This window comes from Equus przewalskii, chromosome X (assembly GCF_037783145.1).
Source record: "Equus przewalskii isolate Varuska chromosome X, EquPr2, whole genome shotgun sequence".
Lineage (NCBI taxonomy): Eukaryota > Metazoa > Chordata > Mammalia > Perissodactyla > Equidae > Equus > Equus przewalskii.
In genome coordinates this window covers 30,442,772-30,468,608 of record NC_091863.1, presented here as the reverse complement: position 1 = coordinate 30,468,608, position 25,837 = coordinate 30,442,772, and the positions used below count along the sequence as shown (strand labels likewise).

The 25,837-nt window shown below is 39.2% G+C and overlaps 1 protein-coding gene across 6 annotated transcripts in view; it reads right to left on the bottom strand.

Moving 5' to 3' along the window:
• Positions 1 to 569: 569 nt before the first annotated feature.
• Positions 570 to 25,837, bottom strand: part of PRRG1 (proline rich and Gla domain 1) — a 138,543-nt gene continuing 113,275 nt past the window's right edge. For 4 of the 6 annotated variants that reach the window (XM_070606333.1, XM_070606330.1, XM_070606331.1 and 1 more), the window contains exon 4: positions 570 to 4,650. In XM_070606333.1, coding sequence (XP_070462434.1) covers positions 4,165 to 4,650 — 486 coding nt within the window. In that variant the 3' untranslated portion in view covers positions 570 to 4,164. The remainder of the gene's footprint in view (positions 4,651 to 25,837) is intronic. The other 2 variants (XM_070606334.1, XM_070606335.1) reach the window with 1 other exon arrangement.

The following is a 25,837-nucleotide window of genomic DNA, read 5'->3' as shown; positions in this document are numbered from 1 at the left end:
GATTTATAGTTAAGAAGGAATTTTAAATATAAATGATAATAATTTAAATTTTTTATACCATAAACATCAAGTCATATTTACATTTCCTTGGTTAATGGCATGTCACATCAGCTTTTCGTCTTTGAGGTAACTACACTTAGGATGATGCCCTGTGGTCACAAATGTTTCCACCTTGTGCTTTCTTTTCTCATCTTCTCAAATGTCAAATACAAGCTGTTCTGCTAAGGAGGAAAAACCCAGCTCCTTGGTATCTGCAGACAACACTATTCCAGTACTTGACAAACTAGACCACAGCAGGCAGCTCAATCGATCCCTTTGGAGCAAGTGTTCCTGTTTTGTATCATCATACTAGCATCGTTCAAAAGTAGTACAGAAAGTTCTTTCTTATGCTGAGAACACCCTAAGGTTTTCACCAGATAATTTCTGATTTATTGAGCAATAACCCCGAAATTCATAAGAAAAAAAGAAACATAATTTTACCTTGTTAAAAAGGCCATAATTAATCAGAGCTTCTGCAGCATGTTTAGCACCTAACCATAATATAATTAACACGTGGCAGAAGAAATCTCTTGGGTTTAAAAATAGCTTTATTTAGCATACCAAAAACACAGAAACATAAGAAAAACCTTAGCTAGTATAAACATAAAAAGTTAAATACCATAATTTAATGTAAACCAAGTGTTTAAAAATGTGAAATATTATAATAAAATACATGCTATTTACACAGAACCAAGTTAAAGCTACCTCCACAGTTATCATATCATATCATCAATCATCAGTTTTATCAGTCTTCATTAACAATGAATCAAACACAGCATCTGTATTTCTACTGGTCAGTAGGAGAAAAAGAAATCATTTAATTTAAACAGATACAATTCATTGTGACATTCAAAGCAGGGAGGCAGAAAGTGCCAGTTCTAGGGTTCCAGACACAACCACTGCACGTGGAGGCTTGGAAACCATTCTGCTGGACGACCATTACGCCCATTCTTTGATTTAAATGCAAAGTGGTTGATTCAATTTAGTTACTGTTTAAGAAAGGTACTAAATATATCCTGCAAAAATAAACCTTTATTAAAAATGATCAAAGGTGAATGTAATATCAATCAGTTAAGAAAGGCAAAAGCATAAAAAATATATATTATTCCAGACAAGCCCCTTTAATTATAACAAATGTTAAGAAACTCAGTTTATAAAACCAGATGGGATAGCAAAAGGGTTTTTAAAAATGTAAAACCCAAACCAAAAATCAAACAAAATAAACCAATCTAAGAGAATGGTTCTTGAAGAAAGTGGTATTTTGTTTATCCTGTCGTTATCACGCAAATGCCACCATGAGACCTGTGGCTGATGCCAGTTATCACTATGGAGCAGTGTTTTCTTTGACAGTCTAAAAAGCTGTAGTCATTGATCAGTTTAAGCATTTGGCTTTTGCTGCAAGGATCAACATTCATTCTTATACTACAATTCAGGTATCTCTAAGAGGCAGCATTAAATCCAATATCAGGAGTTTAAAATGTAAAATAAAGTTGTAAGAATATATACTTAGTAAGAGAACATCCTGCTCCTTTGTCTAATTCTGTAATTCTCAAACACTTGGTCTCCAGACCCCTTTAAACTCTTAAAATTTATGGGGGATCTGGATACCAAAGAGCTTTTGTTTATGGAGTTTATATCTATCAGTATTTGACACAGAAAATAAAACTGAAAATTTTAAAAGTATTTATTCATTTAAAAATTAAAAAGTCCATTATGTGCTAACATAACATTTTTAAGAAAATAGCTATATTTTCTAAATCAGAAAAAAGATTTGTGGGGAGATGGCATTGTTTTATATTTTCAACTACTTTTTGAGAGAGTGTGAAAAAGACAATATTATTGTGAAAATAGTTTTGATCTCACAGATCCCCTGAAAGGCTCTCCAGGACTCCCAGGAGTCTATGGGCCACACTTTGAAAACTGCTGGTCTAATCTAAGGCTTGGTATTAATGACCAAAAAAAGTCCACACAAAAGGAACCTTAATTTTCATTTAAAAATAACCCCAAATATACACACACACACACACACAAGTTGCTGGGTCAAACACTCGCCCTTTCAGGTTTAACTAGAAGCCAAAGGTCACCATGTATTCATGGCCAAATTCAAAACAATATTGTCATTTCTGCTGAGATCAGGGTCAAGATTTACTCATTTTTAACCCAAGAAAGCTACAAAAGCTATTAACTAAACACACACATCTTAGTTTCCAACATTTACTTAATCCTGTTTGTGCTGAGCTGGCAGTTGTCTTGAAGTTGGCACAGCCTTGGTATAGCCCAGAGAATGACAGGAGTTTAACTAATAGCCCCCACACTCAGATTAGGAACATGTTAGCCGTGTATGGAGCAGTCTACTCTATTTCTCACTATGTGAAAGCTCTGAAAAATTTTAGGGACACAGAGGGAGAAAATTCTCCTTAAGCACAATAAGAACAATGCTACGACTTTAGAACTAGATAGCTCTTCACGTCTTACAAATTACTTTCACATACACCATCTCATTAGATCCTTTTAAAGCCCCTGGAGAGAGGCAGGATGAATAATATTATCACTGTTTTAGAGGTGAGGAATTTGAGGGTCAGATATGGGTCTTTCCCAAGTTACCATGGCAAGTGTATTGCAGAACTGGATTAGAATTCAGGTCAGCTGACTCCTAGTTTAGGGTTCTCCCCAGCATTCCTCCTTCCTTGGGTTCCAGGGCAGGATTAGGGGAAGGGTTGGTGGGGCTGGAGATGGAGGCAGTAGGGTATGACACTTCTGAAACCTGCATTCCTTCTTCCTCCTCAACCATTTTATCCAACACTGAGCAGTCTTGAGAGTGACCAATATGATGAATTTTCGATCAGTGCATACATAATGGAACTTCATACAAAACCACCATCTTATTTTTTCTTTCTCAGCTGGTTTATGTTGGCAGTTCATTCACAGCCTGTTCCCTCTGCTCCAAGAGAAACATAAAAATCCTTCAGTTAAAAAAAATCTTTGATGAAAATACAAAATGAAATAGCAACAATAATGAGATCTATGTGAAGCTATAACTAGATTTATTGTGCACCTGGCACAACACAGACTTTGCAATCTTCCTCCAACAACTGGAGAGCAATATAAAAATCACAGTTGTTAATTTAATGGGAAAGTGCCTCCTACTCATCTTGAGGCAGGTTTCAGTCTATACAAAAACATTAAGAAAATAATTTCAAGAGTTTTACTTTAACTAAACTCTTAGGTGCTTGAAGATTCTGTGGTGGGAAGAGAGAGAGTAGACAGAGTAAAATGCAAGGAAACAGCGAGAAGAAAATAATTGTCACCAAAAATTGATGAGCAAAGGAGAGATCTCTATCTATTCTACCATTAATGCATATATCTACTTGAGAAATTATTCTGTTGCCAGGAAATCCTATCCATCAAGATGTTAATACAAATAGCATGAGACATTCAAAGATGTTAAGCAAATGCTGTTTAATTTGGGAGAGGAGGCAGTCAACAACAACAAAATCATCCCTCCTACAAAACTGGCCAAAGGCCACTAATGACCACTGATTTTCCTGCTATACACTATAAGCAAGTTGTTTATTGTGTCTGTCTTCTCTTTCTGAGATGGTCCTAAAATCAAGATGGACTACTTGCATTTTTTTTTTCCTTTTAAGGTAGTTGAAGAAGGAGGAGGTTAACAAAAGCCAGTAAGAATTAGAAAACGTGCTAAGTTCATCCTATTTTCAAAAATCAACAGCATGTTGCTGGCTATCTACTACACAAATTGTTGGTACCTTTTTTTTCCAATTTTGGTGAGTAATGTTCTCTTTACAGGTGATTTAGACAGAAGTTAATGGCCTTTTAAGACAGTTGCACATATACTTGGCTCATGTACACACACACATATATATCTCATCACATGAAGATGTCCACTAGTATGTTTTTCCCTCTTAACTATTTCCATCAGCAAAAATGAGCATGGATAATAATTTTATAGTAGGAAATAAAACTAATGAAAATCAAATCAGAAAATGTGGTATGCTGTCAGAGTCCAATCAAATGAGTCAATGCACATTTATGTAGTGGTAAAGTGCTAGAAAGTTCTTTCATTAGTATTTTAAAAATGATTATAGTAAAAAGAAGTTTGCAGTTTCATTTGATGGTGGTGACCACAGGCACCATAGCAATGGCACTGGCTGAGTTGGAGTTGATGATGTCCTCATACTCCGGGGGTGGGTCCAAATGAGGTTCTGTTTCACTTCTCCGCAGGTTCACCTGGCCAGTGGCTTCCTCATAGGTCGGTGGGGGGTCGCAGTTGGACAGGCGAGTGGAGACAGAATCCGAGCGCCCAACTACATATTCCAGAAAGCCTGGTGACAATCCACTGCTATCAAACACTTCATCTGGTGGGGGAGGCGGAGTGATAATATTAAGGTGCTGAGGGAAAGGAATGTGGCCTTCAGTTACTGTCTGTCTACGAGTTTTGTTTCTTAGGAAGCATCTCCAGATTAGGAAAATGACAAGGAGGATAATGAAGAGGCCAAAGATTAATGGAAAGGTAAGGTAAAACTGAAACCAGTCACTTCCTCTGTTACTCTCCCCTTGTTGCGCTTTTGTGTAGGTGCTCCAAAACTCCTTCTGAAAATAAAAGACAAAATAAATTGAAAATCGGTATGATCAAAAAGATGGGAAATATCAAATGAACAAAAAAACCAAAACCGGAGTTGTTGGTTCAAATGACTTACAGCCTATATTTTCCATGACCAGAAATTACAAATAAATCATGGTGCACACTCTGGATCCTCCTAAAAATCAGTCAGAAATCCAAGCTCTATTTCAAGACTTGGAGTTGTATCTTCAGCTATGACATTTGAGAAAGAAAAATAAGCATCAGGGATGCCCCCTTTCCCAATCACACCAAATAATCTTCCCTTAAAAATAGAAGTCGAGTATCATTTTCCACGTCCAAACACAAAGTTCTCATCGCTGAGCCCCCTCAGCATTCACAGTCTGTGCCACTTGAGGCTGTTGTGGGCTTTCCGGGCTCGAATGCGTCACAGCTGAACACCTTGTTTTCTAATGGCTCTGTTTGGGGTCCCCTTCCACCTGACATTCTTTCCCAGCTCCTCCACCCTCCAAGTTTAGTACACAGATGTTGACTGAATGTTGTAATTACATTTTGCCCCTAGTAGAAAGCTGAGGCGAGTGAAGAAATTGTGTCAGGTTCTTTTCAAACCTAGGCTGTCATTCCAAAAGACATATAGTCTAGTAGTTCAAGTCTTTAATGTGCGTGTGGGGAAACACGGAAAAGATAACAAGGAAACCTGACCCAATTACTGGCTTGGGACCTGGGCAAGTTACCCTTTTAAAGCCTTAGTTTCCTCACCTGTAAAACTGGAAAATACTAACCTGTCTTACAGGCTGTCTGGGCATCATACGAGAGGACATATATAACACATCTAATTTAGTTCCTGCCGTATAAACACTTAATAAGTAGTAGTGATGATTATTAATTTTTGTTTATCATAATCAAGTCTCTGCTTCAAATTGGCTGATTAATCTATCCCACACCTTGGTACACAGACCACCCCCAATCCCAGTGCTGTTGATTCTATTTTCAATGCTTAAACTTAGCCAATAAGTGCTTTTTCCCACACTCATATTTATGTGCAGGCACTACAGGTCACTGATAGTATTTAAATATCTGGTTTCAAGGGAGGGAGCCCTCGGAATCCAAACTGGAAAGAGTGGAGTTGGGAAGGGAACTAGGTCACTATCCAAATGGACAAAGAGAGGGAGGTGGATGAGGTCAGGGACTGCAATCTCAGATGTCCCACGGGGCCACGGCATTAACATAAATTTATGAATCTGGTTGAAGGTTAGACTGTGGACACTAATGCTGCTTGTTACAGTCATATTTTATTTACTTAGTCATACAGGCTTTTACAGTACTCTGCGGGCCTAACGACGAACCAAAGTCATCAGTGTCGCTAGGTCTTCTATAAAGTACTAAATTATCACTCCAGCATTCTGTGATTCTAAGATAAATTTGGGCATGTTGTAAGAAATAGTACACCCCAAAGTATACAGCGTTCATTCTGGGACAATACCAAAAAACCTGAAATTGTCAAGTGATTCATTTGTTTCAATAATAAAAAATCAATCACAGGTGAAAACTCATGAAACACCGATGCATGAAGCTTTTTTTTTTTTTGGTGAGGAAGATTTTCCATGACATAACATCCACTGCCAATCTTCCTCTTTTTCCCTGAGCTAACATCTGTGCCAATCTTCCTATATTTTGTATGTGGGACACTGCCACAGCATGGTTTGGTGAGTGGTGTGTAGGACCACACTCAGGATTCAAATCAGTAAACTTCGGGCTGCTGAAGTAACCACTATGCCCCAAGTTGTTTTTTTTTTTTAACAATAAATGTGCTTCTAGGGGCTGGTCTGGTGGCAGAGCAGTTAAGTGCATACATTCCCACTTTGGCGGCCCAGGGTTCGCCGGTTCGAATCCTGGGTATGGACATGGCACTGCTTGGCAAGCCACGCTGTGGTAGGCATGCCACATATAAAACAGGAAGATGGGCACGGATGTTAGCTCAGGACCAGTCTTCCTCAGCAAAAAGAGGAGGATTGACAGATGTTAGTTCAGAGCTAGTCTTCCTAAAAACAAACAAACAAACCCCAATAAATGTGCTTCTAAAACTGTACACTTTCAACTTTTTGTATAACTGTCAATTTAGGATTGCCAACTTTATTTCTGATTATAGAGTAATATATATTAATTGTATGAAATTTTACTAATGCAGAAACATCTTAAAAAAGAAAAAAATCATCTGCAGTTATATTACAAAGATATAATCACTATTACCAGTTTTGGTTAACATCATTTAAAAATGTTTTCCATCTGTTCTTTCTTCCACATTCATATCAACTCACAGTTGAAGCCTTATGCAAATATACATTCTTTAGAAATCTGGAATCAAACTTTAGTAACTGAGAATAAAATGTTTAATCATCTACTTACAGAGCCCTACCAAGTATTTGTAGTCAATTTTCTTTTATCTACAGATGAGGATGTCCCCTCTCTCTTCCTAATCTCACAGATCACTATCTCCTTTGTCCCACATTTAGCCTTATCCAGAAAACCAATAAATATATGATTTCAAATAATTATGTAATCTAACCTTAGACAAACATAATAAAAAGTGGCTTTCTTATATTGCGCACATCACTTTGGGATAATCAAGCATCAATAATGCACATGAAAAGGATTCTTCTTTTTCATGCTTGTATAATTCAATCTCTCTGCTTTCTTTGGCATACTGGGAAATAAATCTACAGACTAATAGATTTTTTTTTAAAAAAGCCTTTAAAAGAAAATAATCAGGCTCTTATTTGAAGACTTAACAGCAAAGCTTAGACAAAAGTAGAATTACAAAACCAAGTTCTTACTTTACCTACAGCAGCTCAATGAATCCACGCCAAATAATGAAGGGGTAATTACCATCCCCACTTGCAGACAAGGAAGTGGAAGGCCAGAGAGGTTACCTAATAATAAACCTAAGGTCATTGAACACGTAACTACTGGAGCTGGGAGTTGAATGCAAGAGGCCCGGCATCAGAGCAAATCAAAAAGCAACCTGCCTTGATATATAAGATATTTTGAACCTGTTTGGCCACTTTCCTGGAAAATTCCATCTTCCCATCATGTTAAATGTGTAGTCAAAAGTGAGTTGGCTCATTTTATAAAGTAAATATTTTCAATTAAAGTAACATTGATCTGAATAAAAAAAGTATTGACAGATTTATTTCTTTGGGAACTAGACTGTCCTTGAGGCCACAGAATCAGATGAAAGTTCACTTGCAATCAAGACTAATATTATAATTGTCATTCGAACAAAAAAAACCCAGTTCATGTCTCTCTAAGCTACTTAAAAAGTTATCTTACTGAAAGCAGCCCAAGGATATTCAGAAAGAGCAAGTGATTTCAAGACTTAGCAAAGCAGTGCTTTAGAGGTAATGAAAATTTGTTTAATGAAAAAAAAAATTAAAAGGTCCCAGTAGTTTTAGATCAGGCTAAAATTATACCAATAATAAATGTAATCTGAACCTGCCAGAGAGGTTTGAACCGTTTCAGAGAGAAGAGCCCCAGGGTAGATGTTTCATCATGGTAGGTGTTTTAGAACAAAATTCAGTATGTGCAAGATTCTATTAAACAATATTTGTTGCTCATGTATAAATTGCGTGTTTTTCTGTTTTGAATTCTGAAAGGGATTTGAGTGACTCGAGACCTGCAGGACTCAAGATGGGAAAGAGCAGAGTGGAGCATATTTTACAATCGGATTAATCAGCTTACAACTACCTAGTTTGAAAGCGGGTGATGCTCCCAGTGAGTCTGTATTGCTGAGGAGGGCCAAGCAGCATTTATATCCAGTACTCACATGGCTTTTCCCTTTCCTTGAACAAGTAGGACAGGAAAGGGAAAGAAAGACTATCAGAGATGAGGGACAAAAACCACAATCCTAACTCCAAAAGCTGCCTTGCTAAGTTGGCACATTCCAGCAAGAGGTTGTCTAAAAATTTTAAGATTCTTTATCAAGAGGGATGTTCTAGGGAAAATGTCTGGAGTTACACAAAAGTCACTTAATATCTTTTTGTTAATTCCTTCCTTAACAGGGTAGGATGATGTAGATCTAACTTCTGAGAAAATAGAACATTTGTAAATTGTAAAGTACTAGACAAAAAGGAAAGCATTATCTTGAAAATTACCATTAGGGTGTAGACAAGTTGCTGAGAAAGAATATTTATGCTGAGTATGGTGTTAATATATTTTACTACAAATTGAAAATGTTGTAGCTGGGGGATGCAGAAAGAGGGTACGGTTTGTTGCATCTTTCTAAAATTAATTATGGAGATTACTATTTTGCAAAGTGGCATACAGCTTAAAGCAAAACCTCTTCAATTTAGCTAAAATTATTTGGAAACTGTTAAGGTTTGGATTTAGGATAGTTGAGGGGGAGAACTGATAGCTGTCCCAGAGTAAGAGGCAACAGGAGGAATCTCAAGTCCCCAAATATCCCTAGTGACCAGTATTACAAATTGACTGTTAAAAATTAATTCTTTCAGTGTTCCAATTCAAGATAGCAATGTAGGAAGATCCTGAACTCACCTCCTCCCACAGACACACCAAATCTACAGCTACATATGGAATAATTTCCTCCAGAAAAAACCCCAAAAACTAGCTAAGCGACTCCTACACATTGGGCAAATGAGAAAAAAAAAACATGGAAGGGGGTTGGAGAGGCTGAGACACACTATCACCATAAACCCCACCCCCGGAGTGATGACCCCCTCATCAGGAAAGAACTCAAAACCTGGAGCTTCTCCTTGAGGAGCAAAAGGTTTGGACCCCCACACCGGGCACCCCAACTTTTAAGACCTGCACCTGAGAGGCGAGCCCTCAAAACATCTAGCTTTGGAAGGCAATGGGACCTGCGTCCACAAGACCCACAAGACCCACAACACTACAGCAAACTGAGAAATGGCCCTTAAAGGCCTCACATGAGTGGACTCACCCAAAACAGAGGCAGTCAACTGAAAAGCGCTTGGACTTTCTGTGAAAGAGGCTTATGTGCTTATCTTAAAGCATCAGCAAGAGAGGAAGACACCTAACTTAACACACATCTAGGGGCCTACTGAAATACTTTCTGAGGACGGAGACAGCAGGCGCGATCTTTACACTCTCCCTCTGTCTTGCTTCAGCTTACCGGTATCTCCCAGAAAGGACTTTGAACCCTTGTCTGGCACCCCGATTTTTGCAGCTGCCACCCAGGGGACACCTCTAGGTCACCTGGCCCTGGTGGCCAGCAGGGTTTATGCTCACAGGTCCCACAGGATTGTAAACACTTGAGAAAGAGTTCTTGACACCCTCAGGGCACAGCAAGAGGCAACAGACTGGATAAATTCATAGAAACATACTACCTAACAAGATTGAATCATAAAGAAATAAAATAATCTGAAGAGACCAATTACTAGTAAGGAGATTGAACCAGTAATCAAAAACCTCCCAACAAACTAAAGTCCAGAACCAGATGGCTTCACTGGTGAATTCTATCAAACATTTAAAGAATTACTATCAACCTTCACAAACTCTTTCAAAAAACAGAAGAGGAGGGAACACCTTCAAACTTATTTTATGAGGCCAGCATTACCCTGATACCAAAACCAGACAAGGACACCACAAGAAAAGAGAATTATAGGCCAATATCCCTGATGAACATAAATGCAAAAATCCTCAACAAAATATTAGCAAACTGAATTCAACAATACAGTAAAAGGATCATATACCAAGATCAAGTGGGATTTATTCCAAGAATGCAAAGTTGGTTCAACATTCACAAATCAATGTGATACATGACTTTAACAATATGAAGCATAAGAATCATATGAATTTGACAAAATTCAACATCAATTTATGATAAAAACTCTCAACAAAGTGGGTATAGAGGCAACATACCTCAACATAATAAAGGCCATATATGACAAGCTTACAGCTAACACCATACTCAATGGTGAAAAGCTGAAAGCTTTTCCTCTAAGATCAGGAAGAAGACAAAGATGCTCACTCTTATCACTTTTATTCAACATAGTTTTTAAAGTCCTAGCCAGAGAAATGAGGCAAGAGAAAATAAAAGGCATCCAAATTGGAAAGGAAGAAGTAATACTGTCACTATATTATATAGAAAACCCTGAAGACTTGACCAAAAAACCTGTTAGAATAAACAAATTCAGAAAAGTTACAGGACACAAAATCAATATACAAAAATCTGTTGCTTTTCCATATACTATCAACAAAGTATCAGAAAGAAAAATTAAGAAAATACCATTTACAATTGCATCAAAAAGAACAAAATATCTAGGAAGAAATTTAACCAAGGAGGTGAACAACTTGTACAATGAAAACTATAAGACATTGTAGTGCAAGCTCTCATAATTTTTTTTTGTAATGAAAGTGCCTGATTTAAGCTTGAGTGACAAGGCATCCATTTCAAACAGGCATCCACTTCAAAGATGGTGATCTCAAACAAACAAATTGACCACCACATGACTAGATGAAGAGCCAGGCCCCCCTTCTGTGGCTCCTTTGCTTTAGAGACCTTCGTTGATTTAGATAACTGACCATTTGGGCTTCTTGTTTTTCTCCTCCTGTGCCTTAAATTCCTGCTCTTAAGCTTTAAATTCACCAATAACAAGTAAACCCACAAAACTCTCAGCCCTTACTTCAAACTCAGTAAAATCAGAACCCCAGGCCCATGCTCTCCCTCTCTTTCTCTACCCATGACCTTGCTCTGTGATCCTAGGTGTGCCATGTGCTTCCCAGGACCTAGAAGTAATAAACCTTATCTATTTCAAAGCTTCCTGATAGTTATTGCTGAGTGTGTCTTGCAGTCATAATAAAACCCACAAGGGCCGGTCCAGCCACAACACTGGTTATCCATAGGCTGAGACCTGCACACAAGAACTGGCATAGTAAGCAGGATTGCATGATTGCCCTTGCCGTTAACCAAGGAGAATGCCCTTTAGCTGCAACTTGCTTACTAATCACCTAACTCAGGTGGGTAACCCCATCTGGGAAAGGAGCACTGCTTACTGTGCTTACCGTGCTTACTGGAGGTCTGTTGCACTGCTATGTGCTTTTGCATATTGCCTCTGTCTTGTGTTGTCTGCAGTATCCATCCCAGAATATCACAGCTGCTATAATAATTCAACAATCTCCTCAGAGCAGCATGGTCAAGGCCATATGGTCTTATGAGACAATTAGGCCGCTAATTATAAAGGCGTTTAATTGACTATTAATGTGCGTGAGGGTTCTCTGAACCTTGAGGCTGAGAGCTAAAGAGGGTGGACTGAATTACAAGGCTCTTGTCACCACCCAAGGGGAGGCTCTGGGCTAAAGCCAGGAGGAAAGGATCCTCGTACCTAAGGAGGATGGGAGACCTCTGCCTACAACCACTGAGTTGGTGGGTTATGCCTGGACTACGGGTCTTAACTGAGAAGAGTGAAATTAATTGCCCTGCAACAGGAAACCAATGGCACCATGATAAGGGGAACTACAACAGAGGCTTATGGTCTCTGTGTCACCACTTCACTCACTACTGTTGTTCTTTGTCCCCTGACCCAATGGGATATCATGGGCCCAGTCCCTGGCACAGTGTTGCTGACAAATTAATGTACAAATATAAATGTCCTGAACATCTGGTGCCAGTGCCTCCTGAGAACCCCGAGAAGTACACGAGCTCCTTGATAAATGCAAAACTTCTTGGAAGCTTCCTGGGCATGGTGCAGTGCCACAGTATACCAAGTATACCAACACGCCAAGGCTCTGGTATTATGCTCCAGAGGCCCAGGGGCTTCTCCCAAAACCTTGTGCATATTGTGCTAGTGGAGGCAGATCCTGATCCCAGGAAAGGAAAGCAGCTGCCTACAAAAAGGGCACACAGGGATGTCATCCAAAATTTTCCAGCAACTATGTAAGTAAGATTAAGGTAGTGGGAGAAAATCAAGAAGTAGAAACAAGTCAAAAAAGAACTATACCTTAACTGAAATTCAAAACTTTCTTAAAGATTTTTTACAACAGGAAGGAGAAAGGGGAACTAATTGGCTTTTGTGGTTTTTCAGGAATGGACTCTGAATCGTTACTCATAGCTGCCGAAATAGTCAACTAGTCAGTATCTCTAAAGGTAACTCTAAAAGCCATAAACTTCTTAAAGATCCATCTAGGCTATATGCTCATTTCCTCTGAGATACCACAGATCCTGAGCCCCCTCAGCTTTCCCCTGAACAGGGCAGAAGCAAGAAACACAGCTCAAGAGGTGTCCCTGCCCACAAGGGAAAAGTTGACAGGGTTACTGAGGACTCAAGCGAGGAGGAACTGGGAGAAGGGAAGAGAAAAGCCCCTAGAACCACCAATATTCACACCAGGGCCATCCCTCTCCTCACTTGGATATACATTGCCTGGTACCATGCCCATCCTGCCATTATAGTGATCACTGTTTAGACTCACACTGAATGGAAAACATTACATGAAGCCTGGCACTGTTCAAAATAATTTACATATAACTCATTTAATTGCAAAACCCCTATGGGGTTGACACTTTTATTATCCCTATTTTACATGTGAGGAAACCAAGGCACAGAGTTCAATAACATGCCTAAGTTCATCTATTTTAATAAGTGGCTAAACTGGGACTCGAACCCAGGCAATCTGAGGTTAAGAAACCACCACAGCAAACTGCTTCCCTGTGCTTCTTCACATCAGGAGGAGAACAGTTAAATGATATATATATGAACTGAGATAGAGTCAGAGAGAGGAGAGGTCCTCCAAGCAGGCAGAGAAACAGAGTGAAAACATCAAGTTTGACTAACAAGAGGAAAGGGGGCAAGAGCATTTTCTGGAAACTGAAGGGCCATAATCCTCACTTTTAAGAGAGTATTAAAGCACGTCATAAGAAAATGTGAAAGATAATTACTGTGTAGCTAAGCTTGTGCATATTTCAGCAAATGTTCAAAGCAATCTGCAAACTTTAAAAAGACTTAAGCCAGCCATGTGTCCTTGATAAAGCATGCAGAATCTGTAAATTTTAACTTTTATCTTTGTAACCACATCTGGCACAGAAGATACATGTTTTGAGTATTTTTCCAGGCGGGAACAACCTTAGGGTTTACAAGGGTACAGATTTCATCTGGTCAAATAAAGTGGATTGAGAGAGGCACTGAGTTTTTAAAGGAGAACAGAAAAAAAAAACCAGATCATTTCCTTAAAGATCCTTTTTTTTTTAGCTGAGAAATAATTTCATTCTATACATAGCCATGAAGACAAGGTAACAGGCTAACTCCTTTCCACATCCTGAAAGGAGGAACCAGAGGCCACACTGCAGTCAGAAACAGGCTCATTTGGGGACACTGGGGGTGGCCACAGGGGGGTGCAGTTGGGAATGAGGTAATGACCCAGGTGGGGCCAGCAGCCCTCTGGGTGTTCCAACACCTCAACCCATCCTTAATGTCAGCTGCCCTGGGCGTGGGGCTGGCTGGGCCATAATCTCTCTACATTCTCTTTCTGGCGAGCTTATCCAGTCCAGTGACCTTAACACCATCTATAGCTGATGCCTCCCATATGTGTATTTCAAAACAAGACCTCCTCCTGAGCTCCAGATTCACTGGCTCCCTGCATGACATTTCCACTTGCATATGTAATAGGCATCTCAGATTTTATATGCCAGGCCTTCCCCACCTTCCACCCCAGATGTGCCCCTGGCAAAAGTCCCCAAATTAATAAATAGCACTACCATCAATCCAGGTGCTCAAGTACAAACCCCCAAATCTAGATTATTTTCTCCATTTCTCATTCCTCACCTCTGGCCCATGAGCAAATCCTGTCAACTTGTCCAAAATCCATGTGAAATTAGTCTACATCTCCCCATTTCCTCAGCCACCATTGTTGTTCAAAGCACCAGGTCTTTCACCTGGACCACTGCAGTGACTCTTACCTGGTCCTCTTGCTTCAACTCTCCCCCAACCTCTGCATTTTTCAAAGCAGCCAGAGTCAGCTGCCTGCTTAACCCCCTTTACAGCTTTCCTGTTGTGCTTGGAATATAATTTGGACTACTCTAAAATAGCTTACAAGTTCCTACATCTCTACCTTACCTGGTACAACTCTACCTCATTCATTATAGCCCAGCAATGTACACCTCCCTTCTGATACCCTAACATCTAAGATGCTTTCACTTGGCTATTATATGCTGACTCTCACTTATCCTTTGGCCTTCAAACATCAACCCACAGAAATGTCCCTGTTCGCCTTATTCAAGATAATAAAAATGTGTCCTCCAGCAACAGTTACTCTCTATCACAGTAACCTGAACATTTCTCTATGGCTTTAATCCAAATTAAAACTTATCTTTTACTTATTTATTTTTAGGTTTTAATTTCCTCGAGGACAAGGGCCTTTGTCCGACCATAGTATATCCTCGTTGATGAGTATAGTGCATGATGCACAGTAGGCATGCAATAAATTTGTTAAATGATTGAATGAACACAGAAATGAATGAAAATAGGGCAGTTACATTCTCTCACTACATATCCTATACAATTAGAAATTTTTTAAAAAATCGTAGCCCAAAACATCTATTTTAAAGTTTAAAAACATCTTTCTAAATTTCGAGTTAAAGGGAAAATAAAAATAGAAATTCTAAGCTATTTAGAAATCACAAGCAATAGGAGAATTATATGTTAGGATGGCCAAAATGGTATGCAGTGGCAATTTATATCTTCAAATCTAAATTAGGAAGAATCTTAAGAGATTGCTAAGCATAGAAGAAATAAGATTATTTTTATTTTTCATATCTATAAAGCATCTATTATAAGTGATTTTTTTATTGTAAAAAATACATAAAATGAGATCTACGTTCTTAACAAATTAAGTGTACAATACAATATTGTTTATAAGCACGACATTGTACAGATCTCTAGAACTTTTTCATCCTGTCTGACTGAAACTACACACACTGAACAGCGACTTCCCATCTCCTCCTCCCCTGCGGTCCCTGGCAACCTCCATCCTACTTTGTTTCTATGAGTTTGACTACTCTGTATACCTCATATAAGTGGAATAATGCAGTATTTGTCCTTCTGTGACTGGCTTATTTCACTTAGAATAATGTCCTCAAGGTTCTTCTGTGTAGTAGCATATGACAGGATTTCCTTCTCCCCTATGACTGATAATATTCCATTATATTTCTTTCTAACATCTGCTGCCAATCCTCCTCTTTTTGCTGAGGAAGACTGGCCCCAAGCTAACATCCGTGCCCATCTTCCTCTACTTTATATATGGGACGCCTACCACAGAATGGCCTGCCAAGTGGTGCCATGTCTGCACCCAGGATCCGAACCAGCGAACCCTGGGCCGCTGAAGCATAACATGCACACTTAACCACTGTGCCACTGGGCCGGCCCCTCCATTATATTTCTACACCACGTTTTCCTCATCCATTCATCTGTCAATGGACATTTAGGTTGCTTCGATCTCTTGGCTATTGTTAACAATGCTGCAATGAACATGGCAGTACAAATCTCTCTTTGACATCTTAATTTCCATTCTTTTGGATAAAAACCCAGAAGTGGGATTCCTGGATCATATGGTAGTTCTATTTTTAATTTTTTGAGGAACATCCATACTGTTTTCAATAGTGGCTGCACCATTTTACATTTCCAAAAACAATGCACAAGAGTTCCAATTTCTCCACATCCTCATCAAACCTTATTTTCTGTTTTTTAAATAATGACCATCCTAACAGGTGTGAAGTGATATCTCATTGTGGTTTTGATTTGCATTTCCCTGATGATTAGTGATGTTGAACATCTTTTCATGTACCTGTTGGCCATTTGTATGTCTTCTTTGGAGAAATGGCTATAAGTCCTTTGCCCATTTTTTAATTGGGTTATTTGTTTTTCTGCTATTGTTACATATGTTCCTTCTATATTTTGGAATATTAACCCTTTTTCTGATATAGGGTTTGCAAATACTTTCTCCCATTCCATAGGCTGCCTTTTCATCTTGTTGATCATTTCTTTTGCCGTACAAAAGCTTTTTAGTTTGATGTAGTCCCACTTACGTATTTTTGCTTCTGTTGCCTGTGCTTTTCGTATCATATCCAAGAAATCACTGCCAAGACTAATGTCATGAAGGTTTCCCCCTATGTTTTCTTCTAGGAGTTTTATAGTTTCATGTCCTATGTTAAAGTCTTTAATCCATTTTGAGTTGATTTTTGTGTCTGGTGTAAAGTAGGGTTCCAATTTCATTCTTATGCATGTACATATCCAATTTTCCCAGTACTATTTGTTGAATAAACTATCTATTCCCCACTGTGTATTTTTGGCACCCTTGTTGGAGATTATTTGACCATGTATGTGTAACTTTATTTCTGGGCTTTCTATTCAGTTCTGTTGGTCTATATGTCTGTCCTTATGCCAGTACCATACTGTTATTATTACTGTAGCTTTGCAATATCGTTTGAAATTAGGAAGTGTGAGGCCTCCAGTTTTGCTCTTCTTTCTCAAGATTGTCTTGGGTATTGGAGTCTGTTGTGGTTCCATATGAATTTAAGAAGAAGTAATGTCAATCCTTCTCAAACTCTTCCAAGAAACTGAAGAGGAGAGAACACTTCCAAACTCCTTTTAGGAGGCTGTATTATTCTGACTTCAAAGCCAGAAAAAGACACAAGAAAAGAAAACTAGAGGCCAATATCTCTGATGAACATGGATGCAAAAAAATCTCAACAAAAAACTAGCAAACCAAGTTCAACAACACATTAAAGGGATCATACATCATGACCATTTGAGATTTATCCCTGGGATATAAAGATAGTGGAACATATGAAAATCAATCAATGTGACACAAAACATTGCTGAAAGAAATTAAACAGGAAAGAAATAAAAGACATACTGTGTTCATGGATTAGAAGACTTAATATTGTTAAAATATCCATACTACCCAAAGTAATCTACAGATTCAATGCAATCCCTATCAAATCCCAAAGCCATTTTTAACAGAAATAAAAGTATCTATATTTAATAAGAGAGCAGATCCAATTTTAATGTGAATTCTAGTAAATCTTCTAAGAACAAAAAACTCTCTGATATGAAAACTATTCCAGAGTGTATAAAAATGGAGAAAATTTCCCAATTTATTTTAGAAGGCTGGAATAATCCTAATAAGAAAGCAGGATAAAGATAGTACACATATAAAAGAAAACTACATGTTTCAGTACAGACAGATGCAAAATCAGAAATATTGGTGAGAGTGATGTCAGGATCATGGTGGAAGAAGACATCCCTTGATTTTGTCATACCCCGCCGGCTACAATTCGGCCTCCATCCACGAACAAAAGTGCCTTGTGGGAGCTATGGGATGATCCAGCTCCATATGCCAAGTGACTCGGAAGGAGTCTCGGCCACTTGTGCATTGGGTAAAGGGCAAATAAACTTTGGTCCTGGCTATGGACACTGCAGTGGCCTATGAACTGGTTCCAGCCCCTCTTGGCCATGGTCCAGGAACCTCTGGAAAACACTGTTTTAGACAATCACCCACACATGAGAGAGCCTTTGCGGAAGTCCAGGTTTCCAGGGAAGTTCCAGCACACCATTGAAACAAAATAATACAAACTTGGGACACACTGGAGAGGAGTACTGAATCCTGAGCTGCATGACTAGGGGTCATAAAGAGGCTGGGAAAGTAGCAGATAGGGCTCTCAGAGGGTATTAAAGAGACATGGATCCTACTAACTGTGCTGTGTACTCCATTAAGAAGCCTGCCCATGAGCCACTGGTAACATCTTGCCCACGGAGGACTCTAACTGGCATGCCTCCTCCACACACCTCCACACTGTGGTCAGCTCCCTGTGTGTACTCCCAACGCGGGTAGCAAGAGTGAGCTTTGGCTAAGGACTAGTGAGCAAACACAGAAAACAGCCCAAATCTGCAGACCAGGGAGAGACCACAAACTTGAGCTTTAGCGCCACTTTTTTGGAAACAAAAGTGAGACTAAACACCTGGCCTGGTGCATTGCAGATCAAGAGAAAACATAAGAGAAAGCTTAAGAATTCTGCCACAAGAGAGAGCAAAAAGTACAGAGCAGCTGTATCCACAGAAGGTCTGAGAAAGTCTCAGAATCGCTATCAGAGCCAATGGCAAGTATTTCTCTCCTGAAGGCAATTAATAAAGCCTGTAGGAGGTGACTGCTACTTCAAATAAAAAGACAGCAATGCAAAACTTCAAGGAATATTAAAAAAAATCAACGAAACATGATACAACCAAAGGATCACAACAATCTCCCAGTAACCAACTCCAAAGACATAAAGGAAAAACTTGTATTAGATAGAAAAAATTATGATAAAGGAGTCGAAGCATACTGCTACAAAAAGTCATGAAATCACAAAGGAAGATAGCAAGAGAGAAAACAAGGAACACAGGATCTACAACAGTCAGAAAAAATTAACAAAATGGTAATAGTAAGTCCTTACCTATCAATAATTACTTTACACATAAAAGAGAGAAATTCTCCAATCAAAAGACATAGAATGGCTGAATGGATAAAAAAACCAAGATCCAATGATATGCTGCCTATAAGAGACTCACTTTACCTTTAAGGACACACATAGATAGAGTGAAGGGATGGAAAAAGATATTTCAAGCAAATGGTCATCAAAAGAAAGCAAGAGTAGTTATACTTCTATCATACAAAATAGACTTGAAGCTAAAAATGATCAAAAGACACAAAGAACACCATTATGTAATGATAAAGGGTCAATCCATCAAGAAGATATAACAATTGTAAATATTTAGGCACCAAACATGAACACCTAAGTATACAGAGCAGATACTAACAGAACTAAAAGGAGAAATAAACAGCAATACAATAATAGTTGGGGACTTTAATACTCCACTCTCAACAAAGGATAGATCATCCAGACTTAAAATCAACAAGGAAATGTTGGACTTTAACTATACTTTAGACCAAATGGACTTAACAGACATATACAGAACATTCCATCCAACAGCAGGAGAATGAATACACAGTCTTCTTAACCGCACACAAAACATTCTCCAGGATAGATCACATGATAGGTCACAAAACAAGTCTTAGCAAATTTAAGAAGACTCAAACCATAACAAGTATCTTTTTTTTTTCTTTTTTTTCTTCTTCTCCCCAAAGCCCCCCAGTACATAGCTGTATATTCTAGTTGCAGGTCCTTCTAGTTCTACTATGTGGGACGCCACCTCAGCATGGCTTGATGACAGCTAGGTCCACATCCAGGATCCAAACTGGTAAAACCCTGGGCTGCCGAAGTGGAGTATGCAAACTTAACCACTTGGAAATGGGGCTGACCCCTCCAAGGATCTTTTCTGAACACAATGGTATGAAACTAGAAATCAGTACCAGAAGGAGAGCTGAAAAATTCACAAACATGTGGAAATTAAAAAACATACTCCTGAACAACCAATAGGTCAAGAAGAATTCAAAAAGGAAATAGAATAGTATCTTGAAACAAACAAAAACAGAAACCACAACATATGAAAATGAATGGAATGCAGCAAAAGCAGTTCTAAGAGGGAAGTGTATAGTGATAAATACATACATCAAGAAAAAACCAAGATTTCAAATAAACCACCTCACTTTACACCTCAAAGAACTAGAAAAGGAAGAACAACCTAAGCCCAAAGTTAGCAGAAAGAAGACAATAAGATAGATCATAGCAGAAATTAATGAAACCAAGAACTTGTTTTTTTGAAAAGATAAACAAAATTGACAAACTTTGGCTAGACTAAAAAAGAGAGAAGACTGAGGCAAATAAAATCAGAAATGAAAGAGGAGACCTTACAACTGATACTATAGAAATATAAAGGATCATAAGAGACTACTATGAACAGTTATAGCCCACAAATTGGAACCTAGAAGAAATGGATAAATTCTAAGAAACATACAACCTACCAAGACTGAATCATGAAGAAACAGAAAATCTGAACAGAACAATAATGAAAGAAAAGAGATTGTGGTAATCAAAAATCTCCCCAAAAGAAAAGCGTGGGGCTAGATGGTTTCACTGGTGAATTCTACCAAGCATTTAAAGAAGTAATGCCAATCTTTCTCAAACACTTCCAAAAAACTGAAGAGGCGGGAACACTCCCAAAATCATCTTATGAGGCGAGCATTACCCTGATACCAAAGCCAGATAAGGCTACTAAAAGAAAGACCAATATCCCTGATGAATATAGATGCAAATATTTTCAACAAAATACCAGCAAACCGAATTCAGCAGCACTTAAAAGATCATACCCTACGATCAAGTGGGACTTATCACTGGGAGGCAAGAATCGTTTAACGCATGAAAATAAAAAAACATGATCCACTGCATTAATAGAGTGGAGGATAAAAATCATATGATCATCTCAACCAATGAAGACAAAGCATTTGACAAAATACAGCACACTTTCATGATAAGAATTCTCAACAAATTGGATATAGAAAGAAGATACCTCACCATAATAAAGGTCATATGGGACAAATCCACAGCTAGCATCATCCACAATGGTGAAAGGTTGAAAGCTTTTCCTCTAAGATCAGGAACAAGACAAGTGTGCCTACTCTCGTCACTCCTATTCAACATAATACTGGAAGTCCTAGCCAGAGCAGTTAGGCAACAAAAAGAAAGAAAAGGCACTCACAGTGGAAAGGAAGAAGAAGTTCAATTGTCTTTACAGATGCTAAGACTTTATATATAGAAAGTCCTGAAGACTCCACCGAAAAACTGTTAGAACCAATCAATGAATTCAGAAAAGTTGCAGGATACAAAAATCAACATAGAGTAAACAGTTGCATTGCTATACACTAACAACAAAAAAATCTGAAAAAGAAATAAAGAAAACAATCCCATTCACAATAGCATCAAAAACAATAAAATACTTAGAAATAAATTTAACCAGGGAGGTGAAAGATCTGTACAATGAAAACTTTAAGACTTTGATGAAAGAAATTGAGGAAGACACAAATAATTAGAAAGATAGCCTGTGCTCACTGATCAGAAGAACTGATAGGGTTAAAATGTCTGTACTACCCAAAGCCATCTACAGATTCAGTACAATCCTTATGAAAATTCCAATGACATATTTTACAGAAATAGAAAAACAATCCTAAAATTCCTAAGGAGCCATAAAAGACCCTGAATAGCCAAAGCAATCTTGAGAAAGAAGAACAAAGCTGGAGGCATCGTACTTCCTGATTTCAAACTATAATACAAAGCTATAGTAATCAAAACAGTATTGTACTGGCATAAAAAACAGACACGTAGTCCAATGGAACATAATCAAGAGCTCAGAAATAAACCCATGCATATATAGTCAACTAATATTTGACAAGGGAGCCAAGAAGGTTTAATGGGGAAAGGATAATCTTGTCTCTTCAATAAATGGTGCTGGGAAAACTGAACAACCACATGCAGAATGAAACTGAATCCCTATCTTATACCACTCACAAAAATGAACCTGAAAAGGATTAAAGACTTCAACATAAGACCCGAAGCCATAAAACTCCTAGAAGATAACCAAGGGAACAAGCTCTTTGACATTGGTCCTGGCAATGATTTTCTGGATATGACACCAACAGCAGAAGCAACAAAAGCAAAAATAAATAACCCAGACTACCTCAAACTAAAGAACTTCTGCACAGCAAAAGAAATAATCAGTAAAACTAAAAGGCAACATAGAGAATAGGACATAATATTTGCAAATCATATATCTGATAAGGGGTTAATATCCAAAATATATAAAGTACTCATAAAACTCAATAGCAAAAAATTCAAACACAACTAAAAATGCACAGAGAACCAGAATAGACATTTTTCCAAAGAAGACATACAAATCGCTAAGAAATACATAAAAAGTGCTCAACATCACTATCCAAAAAATGTAAATGAAAACCACAAGATGTCACCTCACACCTATTAGAATGGCTATCATTAAAAAGACAAGAGGTAATAAGTGTTGTGAAGAAAAGAGAACCTTTGTGCACTGTTAGTGGGAATGTAAATTGGTACAGCCACTATGGAAAACTGTATGGAGTTTCCTCAAAAAATTAAAAATAGATCTATCATATGATCCAGCAATCCTTCTTCTGGGTATTTATCTGAAAGAAATGAAAACAAGATCTCAAAAAGATATCTGCATCCCCATGTTCATTGCAACATTATTCACAATAGCCCACATATGGAAACAACTTAAGTGTCCATCAACAGATGAATGGATAAAGAAGACGTGATGTGTGTGTATACATATATGTGTGTGTGTGTAAAATGGAACAGTATTCAGCCTTGAGAAAGAAGGAAATTCTGCCATTTGCAACACCTTGAGGACATTATGCTAAATGAAGTAAGTCAGACAGAGAAAGACAAATACTGTATGATCTCACCCATCTCTCTCCACCCCACATAACCATACTGTTTATAGGGGAAGTAGAGGTTTTTCTAATGACAGCATGCATGTCCTACACAGGGACCACCGGAAGTCACCCTCACATCTATGAGGAAGCCAGCCTAAGGCTCAGTTTCCCTTATTGCTGTTGCCCATAGTGAGCTTGTCAAAGAGATACTCTGCCATGGTGGCTTCTGGGGTTCCCTCCTTGCTACCTAGAATCAACAAACGTTAATACCTGCATGTTTTAATAAACTAGAAGTTTTCAGGTAAAGTTGAAGACCCTGTTTATCTTAATCCCTGTCCAATCCCATTCCCTTCACTCTTTCCCTAGATCAACCCCAACCACGATTTTCAGCCTATGTTTTTACCATGCAAAGGCACTCACATTCACCAGGGCCCAAGACCAGCCACCCCTAGACTGTTCATAAGGGGAAGATTAATTTTGTGTTTTCCCGAGTCCCATGGAATACCTTCTCCCCCCATCCACAGAGATCCTGGACAGGATGTGGGTGGGTGGAGAGACTCCTGGATACCTGTCTTAAAACTTAAAAGGTGAGAGATTTGCACACATGAATCAAGGAGGGACCTTTATTTAGGAACCACATAACTTTATTGGAAAAAATGGCAAAACTGGAAGAAAAAAGCTTAAGTGAATGTTTTGCAAGGGTAATATTACAATATGCATGCTTAGCATGGTGACCAGGGGAAGTCACCCCGTGGCTCTGGGGAAGGCAGTCCAAGCTCAGTTCTTATTGCCGTCACCCAGGGTGAGCTTGTCAAAGAGGTACTCTGCCATGCCATCTTCTGGGGCCCCCATCTTGTGCGGGTTGGTGATATGGCCGCCCAACTCTTTCATGGACTTGACCTGCTCCTTCAGGTGGTGATTCGCCAGGAAGTCGCACAGATGGGCGTCATTCTTGTCGGTGGCCAGCTGGTACAGATCGAGCAGGCTCTGGCTGATGCACTTCTCCAGATGTAAGGTGCACTTCATGACCTCCAGGCCGCTCTCCCAGTCGTCTTGGTCTGGATTCCCGATATTGTGGAGACGGAGGCAGAGGCGGCCTCCGTGCAGGTTCTGCAGCTGCGTCAGCCTATGGGCGTGCTCCCTCTCCTCGCACGACAGCTGCAGGAAGAAGTGGGAGAAGGGCTTCAGGGCTACATCGTCCCCGTCGAAGTAGTAGCCCACCGACAAGTACACGTAGGAGGCGTAGAGCTCCAGGTTCATCTGGATGCTAACGGCGGCCTCACAGTCGAGGTGGTAGTGCTGATGCACCTGCGAGAGCTGCGTGGTCATCATGGCTGGTGACGCAGAAGTGGGACTGCAGGGCACGCAGCAGCAGGGCCACGGCAAAGATGGCGGTGGCCTCGGAGTGTTTCCAGGGTGGACGATGAGGGCTCCTGGCAGCCGAGTCTGCGGCAGCGGTGGGGACCTCGGAACACTCTCAGGGTAAACCAGGAGGGTGTGACCAGGTGAGCTTTGGGTCCAAGCAGCAGTTGGGGATGGGACCGGAAACAGAGCCCCTTATGGGGAAAGGAGGGGAGGCAGGTTCGGGTAAGAGTGGTGTTGGGGGAAAGCCAGTGCATAAGTGCGGTGTTCCAGGGTCCATTTGAGGCTGAACGAGGCAAGGGCGAGTCTGTGCTGAGGACCTGGCGTCTATTAAGTTTTTAATTTTGCAACAGTTCTATTTTCCAAATATTTCTCTTATTCTCCAATTGATCACTTCTGTTGCAGCCTGTTCTTATATTATAAACCCATCATCTTCCCTTAAAATTCTGAGAATATAAATTTGAATTTTTTGTTCAAGTTCTTTTCTCTTTCCTTGTATTATATGGGTTTTTTCCCCACCAGAAACAGTTCTGTTTATCATGATTTTCTCTTTCCTCAAATATTTTGCAAGCCTTTGTTCATTCATATTTAGGAATAAAGGGCACATTTGATTAGCCTGGGTAATTAGCATGGATTTGATCTACAGTTGTGATGTCCATTTCACTAATAAGCTTTTCTTTGGAATGAGAAGGCAGAGTGTGTCAATTATTCAGTGGTCTTCTCCTTTGGGGGTACATGGCATACTTGTAGGGAGGATACAGACCCTCCCTGTTGCTAAAATAAACATGGCATTTCTGACAATGGAAGACCAGTGTTTTTCCTTCTAGGTAGATGTGTGCTTCTGTTGTTTCCCCTCTGCTGTGCAGATCTACATTTGTCTCAAGCTCATTTACTGTCTTTGGAGTGAAGAATTGGGAGCTTAAATGGGGTTAAATACCACAAATGCTTACTTCCCAGTGTAAGTAGGAGTGGGGGAGGGTCAGGGCAGGGTAAAACAGATCTGCTGTTCACAGAGCAGCTCTTTAATCTCACAGTTGACCGAGGTCCCTCTGCAATGCTTCAGTTTTGTTGACTGTTCTTGAAGCTTCTCTGTGCTCGGTTTTCTATGCAGGTGTTTCAAGTTCTCTGAATTAACCAATCTGATAGCATCTACTTTTTCTATCTGCCAAGAATTCCTCATAATTTCTGTTCTGCTAATGATACTCTTTCACGCGTGCGCATGTGTTTGTGTGTAGGTTTTTTTGGGTGTGTTTAATCACTACCATGATTAAATTATCATTTTTTAATTTCTAAAACTGTAAATAATCTTCTGAATAGCTAATATATTCACATAGTTAAAAGCCACACAGCTCTCTTCCCTGCAGGCAACCAGTGTGGTATTACTTGTTATAATCAGGAGGAAGAGGAGGAAGAAAAGGAAGAAATAATACTCAAGAGACAGAAGTGAAGAAACTTTAAAATATATTC